Source organism: Punica granatum, chromosome 1 (genome assembly GCF_007655135.1).
Source record: "Punica granatum isolate Tunisia-2019 chromosome 1, ASM765513v2, whole genome shotgun sequence".
Lineage (NCBI taxonomy): Eukaryota > Viridiplantae > Streptophyta > Magnoliopsida > Myrtales > Lythraceae > Punica > Punica granatum.
The window spans coordinates 43,062,214-43,076,476 of record NC_045127.1 but is presented as its reverse complement, the minus strand read 5'-3'; the positions used below and the strand labels follow the sequence as shown (position 1 = coordinate 43,076,476).

Below are 14,263 nucleotides of genomic sequence, written 5' to 3'. Positions count from 1 at the left end.
TTTTTTTGGCCTCGAGTTCTGTTCCAGATTTTGAGAATCGAACTTGGGGCACGTAAGGCCCAAAATTCTCATCTTTTCAGCTGGACACCCAAAAAATAATTTGGGACCACCATTGTGTTCAAAAAAAAATCAAGGATTAATATTATGCATAAAAATATTTTTCAATCCCAAGTTTTTTCTGATTTTAAAAATCGAACTTGGCGCATGTAAGGCCCAAAAACGTCCCGTATAGTTTTTTTTTCTAAAAATATAAAATTAGTGTTAAATTAAAGAGATGCCCCTGAGTTCAAAAGCAGTGAATCTATCGACAATTTTAGAATGCCGATGGATCAAAACAGGGTGCTGACAGACATCTTGCTTCCAATGGCTATGGGTTAACTATTAGCTTGAATTTTAATGATAGTAGTAGCAGCCATGTAGCCAGCTGATGCATTTAGCGCTCTTCTAGCCGTGAATCGGTTATAGATGTGTCTTTTGGCTATTCATGCAACCAATCAAGATTCCTTGGATAGAGAAAGCTAAGATGTTTGGCTCTTCCAAGCCAAAGTATCCATCGGATGATATGGCTGCATCTTGGTCACACCCCCGAGCTTAGCCACGACCACCGGAGCATAGGAATAACTAGCTCGAGTTGATTTCTTGCTCAATGCTAAGCACCTTCGGAACTGAACTAGATTGAGGTGAAAACACAAAAGTTGTAGGTCTACCTCTTGGCTTTCTGTAGCACTTAGAATCACCTTGATTCGACTTTTGTAGAGCAGAATACAAGATTCAGTTTGAAATTGCGCAAAATAGGAAAAACTGACCACGAAAATTCCTCACCGCAACCGAGCATCTTCCAGGCTGAATTGGATTGAGAACAAAGCATCAAAGTTGCAAAACTTCTTCTTAGCTAGCCATAGGATTTTGAATTACCTCAATTTGATTTTCCTAGAGCGAGAAACGAGCTGATATGCTAGACTGAGCAAAGCTGCATTTAACTCCCTTTGATTTGTTGCAATGAATTTCAACTCTAGGATTCTTTCTTTGCACGGTCAAAATGGCCGTTGTTTTTTTCACGCCATTGCCGAGTAGCTTAGGAGCCTTACGTCATCACTGCTTGACTAAGTTGGCTTTAAATGGTCATGATTCGGCTAGCCATAGCTTTAACCCACAGGAACTCGGCTAGCTACCAGCTTCAGCTCCTTGAGAGTAGAATTGCAGTAATAGGAGCGACATGTTCGAAATATAAGGATTGCGAATCATCTCATCAAAAATCACAATCCTTTGTGTGACGACTCCCATGGATTTGGCAGCCTTGAAGTTCAAAACCAAGCTTCCTTCGCTAGCCATAGTCTTGTGTGGAGCTACCAAAGTAGATGTAGACTTGGGGGTCTTGGGTACCCACACAGACTTAGTTGTAGCTATTTTCGCCATAGATGAAGCTTTGGCCCTTGGTGTAGACTTGGGGGTCTTGGGTACCCAGACGGACTTAGTTGTAGCTATTTTCACCATAGATGAAGTTTTGGCCCTTGGTGTAGACATATGTGCAGCCACATGAACTTGAGTGGAGGTAGGACCCTTTGAGCTAGTAGTCACATTCAATTGAGTAGCCACTAATTTTTGATCTCGCCGGCGCCGTTGCTTTTGGCGCTTTTGGGTTCTAGTCAAAGGATTACTAGTGGCGGCATGTTTCTTCGACTACTTCATACAAGACTGGGGTCATTAGACTTGATCTTTGTGTCAACTCGACCCCTCGAGCCCTCTAGCTGCTCGGATGTTTGGCTTTAGCAACGGCCATGGGACTGGCCGCCACCCTCCACGCGTTCTTGACGCTTGGTTGGAAGCACTTAGCCACGGCTTTTAGAGGAGCCGCAACCCGAGCATTGTGGCCACTCAGCTGGGTGTATTTTATGGTCGGGCTAAAGCTCTCAGCTTCACTCTTGAAATGGGAATGCCTTCACTCGAAATTGGCAAGTTGTGTAGTTAATGCTCTATGCCGTTGCTCACGGCGCTTTTGAGTTCGAGTCAATGGCCAATAGTCTCTTGAATGAGTGACCTTCTGTCATTCGTCCTTTGGGGCTGAGGCTAGGAGTTTAGTTTGCCTTTGCTCGCTCAAACTCTCTCAACTTCCAATCTACTTGAGTTGGTAGGCATGGTAGCTAATCCAGCTAAGTTGTTATTCTGTAGCCGAGTTGGATTGATCGAATCGGTGGTCGACTTTTCAACTGCCATACTCGCAGAATTTGTGGCCCTCTGTTTAGCCATCAACTACGATACAAGTTTCGAACAAGACGAGCAAAACACTCGTCCTTCAACTTGCGAAAAAACTCATCGAATTCCCCTATCGATTCATTGCGCGCATATTCCTAGGCCTTCTCCTTAGATGAAATAGCCTTGGGATTGATGCAGCCAAGGAGGGTAATGGAGATTAATCTTCCTTCGCGGGCTTCCCTTCTGATTGCAATGATGAGACTCCTGATAGATATGCTTGTGCAACAATTTCAGCTACACCGACCTCGAGATCGACATGTGTGGAATCCTCGAACTCCTACAATGCATTTCCCACTTACAATAGATGATGCAAAGCCATCGTTTGGAGTCCCATGGAGTGACTGGCCTTCTATGCTTTTTGGCTGTTGAATCGAGAGGCTGCATGCTACTTTCCTCTCGTGTGGTGGAATTGGCAACCGATGTCTTGGCCACACTAATGGAACTGGTGGTCGAAGACTTAGTCGTGTCCGCTGCTAAGGACTTAGGCGGTTGAGTAACCAGCCTAGCTTGCTCTATCATCGCTGAATCGAGAACCTTCATGCTTTCACCTCATGTGGTGGTAGAAGCAGTTGCATCTTCTCACGAAGGAAAAGGCGAAGGTGAAAGCGGCTGTTTAACATGCCCTGCATTATCCTTCAGTTGCTGATCGAGATCAAATTCCTTAAACTATGTTGATAGCGACGATTGAGCTCGGTTTGGTGTAAGCAAAGGTGATAGTCGAGGCTTTGTCCATTGTTGTCTCGCATCCGCCTTGATCGCTTCTTTCAATAGGGCAAAGTTTTCTCTAAGCTCTTTCACGTATTGTGAGTACTCTTTTCACTCTTTTTGAAGCTGTGCATAAAGATTTGACAGCTTTAAATTGCCAGATGACTACGATTCTGTGTAACCAGCTGATTGCGAAAAATTAGTTGGCAGCGATGGACTGCTGGCCGATTGAGGCAGTGATGGCCAATAATATGTGGGTGACGTCAAATAGCTTGTCAAAGACAATGGAAAACGGTAGCTAAATGGCAACAAGTTATTGGTTGATGACACCAACGGCGAATAGCCGGTTGATGGATAATAATAATTATAAAAATTTGACGGCGGCGAAACGCCATTCGATAGCCATGATGAATAACCGTAGTTGTTCATATCGGAGTTAGCACTACTTCAGTGGGGTCCCACAAGGCGTAGAATCACGCAATTCCACTTTCGGCGCCAAATAGGTGAATCTCCTACGAGATCAAGGTTGCTAGGCGAAAATCACCAATCGACCTTACCGTGCTAGAGTGTGCTGCCACGGCCCGAAGGCCTGTAGGTTTAGTCGGTAGTTGGGTTTAGGAGAGATGTCGTGGAAAGATGTTGATGACGATGTCCAGATGATTACACGGCCCGATGATTTACCTGTTGGGATTCTCCTAAAATACAAGCGAGCGTTAACAATGGGATGACGTCGAGAGATTGCTAGAAGCCAGTCTTAAAATCGAGTAGCTCATGACCTGGATTTGCCCATGAGGAGACGTGTATAGCTTCACGGCTGATTTAGCCGAAAGTGGAATGAAGCGTTGGGTCCGGTTACTAGGAGCCAAAAAGTGTGAGCTTTAGCCGAGACCTTAACTCATGGATGACCTCCTCGATCCGAAACCAAGGTAAGTAGAAGGATATGCTAACGGATCGACGGGATTGCCTCAGAAGGCTATTGCATGATAAGAAAAGGGTCCATAAAAAGATAGATATTGAAGTGCGGTGCAATAAAGTAAAAATAAAGATAAAGGTACGTGGCGTAAAGTCGTTTTGTGATTGATGTTGGAGGGGGCCATTACAATACTAGACTGAGTCGATACTTATAGGTCTTAATCTAGAATCGGGCCCGAGATATCGAATGCGGAATAGCATTGAACGATAAGAGTAATTTTCTCAACCAGAAAAATGCTCTACCTCTTATTGCCTAGCTAACGTAGTCTAATGAAAGGAAGAAATAAGCGTAATATTCTTGGAGAATAATTCTCCAATTATTTCTAATTGAACAAAGATAAAGCAAGGATATAAAATATAAAGGAAACTCTTATACTTGTGCAGCTCTCCTGTCTCTTATTTCCCATGTACTCTTGTTCCCCAATTTGGCACCATAGAATTTGCCAAAAGTATACCTTCACCTCTTGGCAAAAATTTCATAACTGGAAAATGAGATATTCCTATGATAGAGAATTATTGATGCTCGCCCAATTTCCTTTGATTAAATATGGAAAGCCACTCAAGATTGGATTATCACGAATTAGTCCAAGAGCTTATCCACGTTCATTCGCGCCTACACTTGGAAATAATCTACGATTTCCCTCCATAAGCAGCCCATCCTTTTCACCGCGGTCCAGGTCGGGTGCTGCCGCTATTTCGGATTGGTTTTGTCGTGGGATTAGATTGTGGTCTATCCAACTCGCCTGAGTCGATCTCAGGCTTCACACGTCTAGGCCCTATTTAGCGCGGAGTGCAAAAAATGAGGTAAACAGAAGTCTTTAGCGATTGATGTTCTATGGAAGTGGATTGTCGCAGATGATGGGTTGCCAATAAGGGTTTCACCTTTTTTTTCTTCTTTTTTTTTTTAAAGCTTTTCGTTTCTTTTGTGGTTTTTCATTATATATATTTTTTGCCTTTGATTTGAGAAAGAATGTGTCATGCACGTGGTTAAATAATTGACATTGGCATCTGATTGACTTCCATGTTATTATTATTAAGGATGAAAATAGAAAAATAATAAAAAGTACAGGACTTATATAAAAAGAAAAATAGAAATAGAAAATAGAAAAGTGATAAAAGTTGAAAGACAAAACTGTAATTTCTCATTTCTTTACTTTGGAAAAGCATTAAATTGCCTCTGCTTCAATAATTTGATTAATGGACCCAAAGGGAGGAAGGACTCATTCAATTAATGGTCATCCCACGGGGTTGATGACTTACGCGAACCAAAAATATAATTCTCTGCAATCACTAATTCATAATTAGTGAGGGTGGTGGCCGCCGTCGGGGATTGTGGAGGCCAGACGACGGCCACCACCGCCCAGGCGAACCTTGCCGCCCATCTCCCGATTCTTTTTCGTTTTCCTTTTTTAAATTTTAAAATTAAATTAAATTATTTCAGAATATTATTATATTTATTTCAAATATTTTTTTAAAAAAAAAGGAATGTAGGGCATCCATGTTATTTTTTTCTCTTTTTTTTCTTTTCTTTTTTTTTAGTTTTTGAAAAAATATATATCAAGAAATTATAAAGGAAAAAAAAAAGGGGGAAATAGGGATATATTTGTCATTCCAAAACTGATTTATATCCCTCTTTCAATTCCGATGATGGGTGCCCTAATTAAGGCCACCACCCACATAATTGAGGTCCTGCTGCAGCCGACAACTCTAATCGGGAGATGGTAGCCACCAGCGTAGACACCACCATTGGCACCTCCCCCTTTCATCTTATTAAGTTGAATCCCCTTTCTTTTCTTTTAATTTTTTAATTAGATAAACACATGTCGGGTCTACTTGTCTAATCATATTGTGCCATGTAGCATTGTTAGATCCACATTAGCCACTATCATTATAACTTGACGGAATAATTGACACCATACTAGATACGCAACTAAACCAGAAGGTCATACCTTTCTATACTATTTTTAAAGGTCGTGTTATATTTAGGAAGAAGCGCAAAGGTTCTGCATTTATGTGTTACTCTCCAAAGGTCATACTATATTTTAAAAAAATGTAAAGGTCATGCATTTATATGTTATTTTTTCAAAATCGTGCTATATTTAGAAAAAAAAAAGTACAAAGATTGTGCTTTTATAGGTGATTAACCCTTTAGTAAAATTAAACAAAATATAACTATGGGGGACATAAACCCCTTTTTTATACTGTTAATAACAAAAAAAAAGAACAAATTTTTCACATTTTAACAATTCTAGTTCAAACTTTTTTCCTTTACTTAAAAATGCACAAATTTCCAATTTGATAATAATTCTAACACGACGTCAAATTTTTCGTTAATTTAGGCGAAATCGAGACTACAGAGGGTACTGATGATCCCAAACTGGGGGAGGGTGTTGACAACCCCAATCAAGGTGGTGACGGCCGAAGTTGTGGCTCCACTCGTCGGAATCAGGAGAATCCTCAGTTTTAGGATTCTCTCAATTCCAAGGGGTAGGGCCTCGAATAGATCTGATCTCTTATCAAATAAAATCAAATCCGACTAGATCTGATCTATTCGTAAGAACTCCTTGTTGATCAACCATGATCTTGCCTCCAGTCTCAGACTTCTCCACATGTCACGCCAAAGATCGGTATTGGATGCTCATACTGTATCATTTTCACTTCCCACGACAAAATCCTTGGCTTCCTCGAGCTATCATCGTTGACTTATTACCGACGTAATTCGGAGAACCTTTTATGTATGACTGCCTATTCCACATGGTGATCGTATCGGAGGTCCCTTGATTTTCATATATCGTGTATGGATAGTCATGGATTGATTTGATTTTGGATCGAATGGCTTGGAGTCTTTTGTTTTTAGTATCATTTTATTTGATAAGAGATCTGCTGTGTGTTTGTTTTTAATAATGAATGACTCCACAATCAATCCCCCTCCCCCGGTTATCGTCTATGCCTCTTCATAGTGTTTATTCAGGCTCCCATCTATCCGTAGCAGATGTCTCTTCAGGCATCACACTCCATGTACATTATGCTTACTTTTAATAAAATTTTACTATTCACCAAAAAAAAAAAAGGATTCAATTTGTCAAGACTATCATGAAAAATTAGAGAAAGTCAACGGGGAGTCCCCTGAAAAGGAGGAATTTTGTATTGAATTAGGAAGACATGTTTGGTTCCTGAAATTCGGATTTCATTCCGACCTTTTTTTTTATATATTTTTTTCTCCTTATAGATGGAAGCCGAATTTTTAATTTAGGAAATCGGAATTTTGATTTTTGAATGAATCTCATGTCCATTTGGGCCTTGGCTCTCGAGTCACCCAATATTTGCGAGCCCCATAGATGAGCTCGCCCGAGGCTCGCAAACTCAATATCAAGAGCCCTCACTTTGGATGAACCCAAGATTGGGAGCCCTCTTGGTAGAGAGAGAGCTCCAATTGGGTGGATACGCCCTGCTTTATGTGAGAATTTTATTACTTTTACTTAAATTTTGAGCGCTGTTATAAAATGTTCCTTCTAAATAAGGAAAGAGGGAAGAATTAATTTTCAAGAGCAATTGAATCATAAAATGGAACCACCAATTAAGCTTGAAGACAAAAATGATGTAAAACGAAAAAAGAAGAAAAAGAAATTACAGTGGCAATACTTATGTATCTTAGCCATTTTGTCAAGGTACGGTTGCCTCCACGCTCGGATGAATGTTGCCATCGCCCGTTTGGAATTCCGGCCAGGATCATCACCTACCTATGTTCTCTTAGATGGAGCCTTCATATGAAAATTGCAGATCATCGAGCAGGAGATCCGGGTCGAATTCTATCTTCTCGAGTGGAAAAATCACGTCCCCAATCGGCGAGTTGGTGACCGAAGTTGGAGCGGAGACAATCTCGTGCGGATCGGACTCTGATGTCAAGCTGCTCAAGTGGCACAGTGACATCGGCTGCAAATAGTCGGGTTCAGGCGTCTCTATCGTAATGCTGTCCAGGAAATTGTTGTCCGTTAGGACAGTCGCGAAGATATTTTGATCGGACTCGATAGCGCTATCTGTGAAGCTGAAAGATGGGAACATCTCGTCTCTTGCATCTACCTCCTCGGGTTCGAGCCTAAGGTCCGATTTGAAGTTAAAGTTGATTGGTTGCGATTGGTTTGGCAATTTTTGATCGAAGGTTCGAGGCCTCGACCCGTTATCTTGTTCCTGTCTCGGACCATCACTAGTTCGCGATTGGGATTGAACGACTGAGTGAGTGGATCGGCTACAAGTGTGTCGTCCCCGATACACAACCTCAAATACATTCGGATCGTGGTCTGATTTCTGAATTTGTTTTGTCGCCAGACATCCTTGAACGTGACGGTGCGTGCACCGATAATATCCCCTGCACATCGAAATTACAACTCTCTTATCAGAAAATTTGCAAGACATGGTCATTTTATGTCCCAAATTCAAGATATATTAACGTCTAACATTGATTTTGAAGTAATAACAAATATGAAAATGAGAAATAATTAGAAACATATGAATATTCCTCTTCACTAAACAGGGTCAACGCAACCCACCAGGATTAATTATTAATAAATGCCCGAGACAGAGAAGGAGCCTCCAGATTAATTGATATAATAATTATAAGCATATGAATTTTCCTATTCACTTAACAGTGTCAAACCAACCTGCCTGGATTTAATTATTAATAAGTGCCTCGGACAGAGAACGACCTCATGATCAATTGATATAAGAAATGGCTGAGAAAAGGTGTATAATAGTGCAATGATAGACGCTGCGGCGCCCTCGTAATTTTAGAAGACGTTTGGTGAATTTTTTATCATTAAATTACTGATAATGAAAATTCTCATCAAGATAGGAGTTCATATTTCCATCCTGATTGTAATAGTGAAAATGTGAATTATTGTAGTTCAATCAAACATGAAAATCGTGTAAACTTGCATTAATTTTTCTAAGAATTTAAACAGATTTTCACCTACCAAAAGACCAAAGGCGACGGAGGTTTCAATTTCGATTCAGGTTTTCATGATAATTATTGTCACTGGGGGGCGTGTCCGTCTGTCAAACATCCTGTCCCAGACGCCATACGAGAAAAATTAAAGTGGGGCACAGAGGAAAAGTTCCCTCTCGTCCTTTTTTGTCCATATCCGTTGCTACTTAAGTTTCATTTCAATTTGCTCCATGTAGTTTGAGGGCAGTCTAAAATGCCCCTTATAGTTAAAGTTGACTCAAATTGGCCCCAAAAAATTGCAAAAAATATTTCACTTTCATCCCCAAAGATTTTGTTAAATAAATCTCCTTCAATTTCTTGGTACTACTGGTCAGACCCTCCTAGGGAATCATTCTTGAGACAAATTATAAAACTATAAGGTGCAATTTGAGACCGCTCCCAAACTTGGAGTGGCAAAAAGAAATGTGCCCGTTTTGTTCGAAATTGACATGAGGAAGTGCCTTGTATTTTTAATTGAACGACTGAATTGTATCATATGAAAATGTCAAGTTGGTCCGGGAAATTATTGGTACAAAGGGTTCGATGTCACTTTGTGAACTAAGTTGTGCTGGGACAAATGCAAAAGAATCAGCATTCCAACATGTATTTAAAATAGGATGTGCCTCAGAATGATATGATATTTTTACATATAACTCGGATAACCATTCCAACGTCGAGCTTTCCAGACCAGACTATGATGATAATCTTTTTGGCTGGTCCCACCAATAATTAAAAATCACTTTCCATGCCCAACAATTTCCCAAATTAAGGATAGCGAGGGCACTGCCTTACCAGCCAGTTTCTAAATTTTATTTAGCTATCCACTCCTCAAAAAAGTATAGGATAATAATGCATGCATCGTCTGTTAATTTTTAAAAAATTTATTTTATTTTATTAATCTCATAAGCCTCCTTTTTAACCGAAAAAAATAATATTCACTTGAATTTGAATTAATCAAAATCCTTTTACTTTAGGAAAATTTTAAACGGGTAATTTGCGGTTTAGAGAGAGAGAGAGAGAGAGAGAGAGAGAGAGAGAGAGAAATTCACCTAGGAAATTTGGAGCCGAGGATGTCTTTCTGCCCGTATTTTCTCCAGTTATAACCATCATCTGGAGGACCGTCCAGCCCCGAACCGGACACCACCCGGACCTCTTCGGTCCACCGAGGCGTCGATGTCTTCCTGTGAATAATTTCCACACCGAGATGGGAATGAGCTGATGTATATTCGCTCGAGAAGAAAATATCCAATCAGCTTCATTAAGATTAAGCGATCAAATCTCACCTCTTCTTGAACACATCACGAGGGAACTGATCTCCGACCCTCGATGTCGGGGACTCTTGGAGGAAGCTGACGGTCGACTCGGACGCATCCCTTGATCCGCCACTGATGTCTCGGCAATTGAGCAACGAGAGCGCCTTCTCGTAACAACCGAGAATCCTCTCGGTGAGGAACCGCCGCCTCTCAGTGGACGAAGGAGGGGCGAGATGAGTCTTGAGCTGCTGGGCAAGCTCCTTCCCTTGGGCCAGCTCATTCATCAGCGTCCGCGGATCCCATTTCCCCATCATCATCACTTGTTGCTCTGCTTCCATGTCAAGTGTTTGCGAGACTCGGAAAACTGATGTTCAAAAAGCAGTGAACAAATCGACGTGGTAGTGAAGGGCAATGCTCATATATGTATTATTTATGTAAAGAGAGAAAGCAGTGGGGTCTCGATCGAAAGATCAGTGAAGTGTGAAAAGGGATAGGGAGATGAAAATTCTTCCAAGAAGATGCAGAGAAGGGGGATAGATTATAAGTGAGAAGGGCGCCTGGTTTTTGCTTTTCCGGGTATATATTCGTTCGAAAGCGGGGAGCTTATTATGGACCGATAAGAGGAAATGTAGCGGAATTATATGTGTTGTGGGCTTGTATGAATATGAGAGGAAGATGGGAGGAAGTTAATATATAAGGGGAAGGAAGAGGACGGGGAAGGTATAGGCGAAAGGAGAAGGAAAAGAGATCAACCTTTTGACCGGAAGAAAAGACTAAACCGAGTGGGTAAAGTCCGGTCTTATTAAACTCTTATCTCCTTTTCTATTCTTTATGCATCACATTTTATTCGAAAGCCTAATGAGTCCTCACTGACTCAAAGTCGAGCTGAATCCGCTCAATAAAGAGTAACGCATCATTTGATTTCGCAGTTAAAATCACAAAAATTTTAACTTTAATTTTAACTCAACACAATACACAACAGAAATACACATTTCTCAAATAAAAAATTTTAACTTTAACTTTAACTTTAACTCAACACACTACACAATCATTTGTCATTTTCCACAATTAAAATCAAAGTTACTTTAACTCTGAAACCAAACGCACTATTAATAAAACTCTTTCAATTGTAGGTTTTATTCATTCATAATACTCGAATTCTAAAAAAAAAAAAAATTTAACGCAATGACTCATATTTTCACCTGATAATCAAGAGATTTCAGGTTTGATATTTGTGGTGGCACAAGCGGGTCGTAATGAAGCTGCCATTCGATATGTTCGAGTGCTACTCCAATGAGAGTGGACAGTGGTGGTGGAACATGTTCTCCGCTAAGGCAACCGATGTGTGGATTGATTAGCGAATTATACACTTTCCACTTCCGATTGGGATTCATAGACGTAGTCTTTCCCCTCATGGGCTTGATCTCTTGTTATTCGAGGATATTATAGGGGTCACTATGTCTCGACTTTGTACCATTTGATTTCTTCTTTAATAAAATTGGGGTTTGGCCTCCAATTCACTAAAGAAATTTTATGTCATGTAATTAATCCATGAGTCTCCTTTGTAAAAATAAAAATACTAAAATTCGTGACTGAAAGAGGTCTGAAACTATGTCAACGTGTTGTATCTTTGATAATAAAATTGCATATGTTAGTTATAAACAAACTGAAATAATCTTCATGGGCCATTAGGTTCACTTCATCTATGTATGGTTCTTGTTTGTACTTCTCTATTCTAGAATGGGATTGACAGATTGAATAGCTGACCATGTCAAAGAAAATCTAAGATTATTGAAAAACATTTATTATTCAAATGGGCCAACCTATAATACCGTATAGGAAGGGAGAAACTATTCATCAGGGTATTGTGATAGAAGTTATTGGGTAATTTTACTTCAACACGTGGCGTGAGAGAACACTAATTAAAATGCATGAAATTAGAGATTTAGTGATAATCACTTAAATAATTATCATAATTATTTTTTATTAAAAAAAATTTATTAATTTTTCATCATCACATCATTTAAAGTAGAATTATCTAAAATTTTCTCGTATGGTAGGGGAAGTCAAGAGGGAGAGCGAGTGAAGAGGAAGAGGAGTCGTATTAAAGAAGTACAGAAATTGATGATCAAATAAATGGCAAAGATTCTTCAAATGGAGGGTTCCGCGTTGTTTTTGTTTTCTCCTACTCGGAGGAGAAAACGTAGGTGATGTACGGAGGGCTGTTGACATCACGGTTCGTTTGTTTGAAGGGTCCCCCAAACACCGTGTGATATTATTTGTCCCATGATTCTACCATGAGTCCCGATAATCCATCATCCGAAATCACGAACATCCTCATTCTATTAATTGATATCAATTTCATGTTGGATATTTGGGTTGTCCTAGTGACCACTAAATATTTTCAGTGAATTTTAACTCCTGCATTGCAGATGAAGTGATCCGCTTATTAGTGGTAGAAATAGTAATACGAGTATCTCAAATAATATGTAGATGTAGATAGTGTATACTAATTCAATCCCAGAAGTTTGAGAGCGTGCGCTTTAAAGCTCAATTTAGGGGTGTACGAGCCGAGACATTCGTGAACGGTTTGGGCTCGGCTCGATGAAAGTTCGAATTTTGCTCGCTCTTATAAAACTCGAGCCCAGCTCGACTTGAACTCGCTAGTTAAATGAGCCCGGCCAAGTTCAATGGTATTCGACTCTTGAAACTTGTGGCCTAAATGAGTTTTTATATATATATATTCTTATAAGTTATATATATATATATATATATATTATGAGATCCATGCACATTCAATAAAAAAAAAATACAAGGCTCACCCACAGTACATAATAAGGGCTAAACCAATTACCCTCTCTCCGTTCTAGATCAGACCATTGATCTAAACGAGCCTAAACGAGCCGAGTCCGAGCCCTCGCCTGTGCCAATGAGCCAAGCTCAAGCTTGATTGCTTAGACTCGCATGAGCCCAACCTGAGATCGAGCGCACGAGTTGATAGGCGAGCCAAACTTGAGCTTGTTATATTCGGACTTGGGTCGCCTCGTTTACCCCCTCTAGTTCGGATTGCAGAAAAGGCGAAAAGTTAAAAAGGTCAAGATGAGTAATTGGATTCCAACATCTGCGTGTGTGGCCGGTAGTGGGAAACCAAGGAGCATTCAACCAACCTAAAACTGATATACTTTTGGGGATATAATCATATTATCTCATGAAGTCATTGAATCTCACGAGAAAAGGCTTGCCTTTTTGTTTTTTGTTTTTTTTTTTGTTTTTTTCCTTCTTGGGTGAATTAAGAAAAGCTATGCTTCTGATTTCATAAAAGTCGCTCCTCGATGTTAAGTCCTTATATCACTACTCGGTCACCGGTGAGGGCCCCACCACTGATTAGGCTAGCCCGCCCTTGAATTGTCATGCCAAAGCAGTCGCTCCATATCAAACACATCCGACCCGGTCCGTTTTTTAAGCACCCAACCTGACTGCCATATGCTCCGACCAGACTTGCCATATGCTCGACTAGACTGGCAAATCTCCTTGCCTGTTCAAATCTCCCCCAGATGGCGGCTTCTATTCTACGACAACCGCCATTGCCCCACGATGGAATCCTTACCCTTTGCTACAAAGGATCTGATTTCCGACTCAATTGATCGTGCCCAACCGCCTACAATCAACCTTTTGTGGCTTCGGTCTTTTTTTGTTGGCTTTACAGGTTTCGGCTCCTCGACAATAGTCACTGGTAGAAACGGATCAAGGAAGTTTGATACTTTGATTTGATAGTCTAGCTGGTTTTGATTAGTTAGAACATTACTGGTTTGAACCTATCAAAGAAACCTCACTGAATTGGTTTCATTGTTGATTGAACCGTTTAGGATTTGGTTGATAGAATTGATCTAGAGGTTTGATCGGTTAAGGGTTCCCGCGTCAAGTATTAGTCCAAGACTCCTCTTGGCTCTGCTTCTTTATGTAGCAATTTCTATACGGATTGCGTTATGCTTTGCTTTTCGGTTTTCACTGGAGTCCGAATAGAATTTATCTCGAGAGGTTGAAAATGTTTACAGCATCTGAATGGATTTCTGTAATTGTGCTTAGGTTGAATTGATAC

The 14,263-nt window shown here is 40.3% G+C and overlaps 1 protein-coding gene across 1 annotated transcript; it reads right to left on the bottom strand.

Annotated features, from left to right (window-relative positions):
• Positions 1–7,447: 7,447 nt before the first annotated feature.
• On the bottom strand, positions 7,448–10,835 carry LOC116192614 (probable WRKY transcription factor 46). Its single transcript, XM_031521210.1, has 3 exons — positions 10,195–10,835; positions 9,961–10,092; positions 7,448–8,296 (listed from the first exon to the last, which is right to left on the bottom strand). Exons 1-3 carry the CDS (start codon positions 10,500–10,502, stop codon positions 7,681–7,683), a joined length of 1,056 nt encoding a protein of 351 aa, XP_031377070.1. The 5' UTR covers positions 10,503–10,835; the 3' UTR covers positions 7,448–7,680.
• Between the last annotated feature and the right edge of the window lie 3,428 nt (positions 10,836–14,263).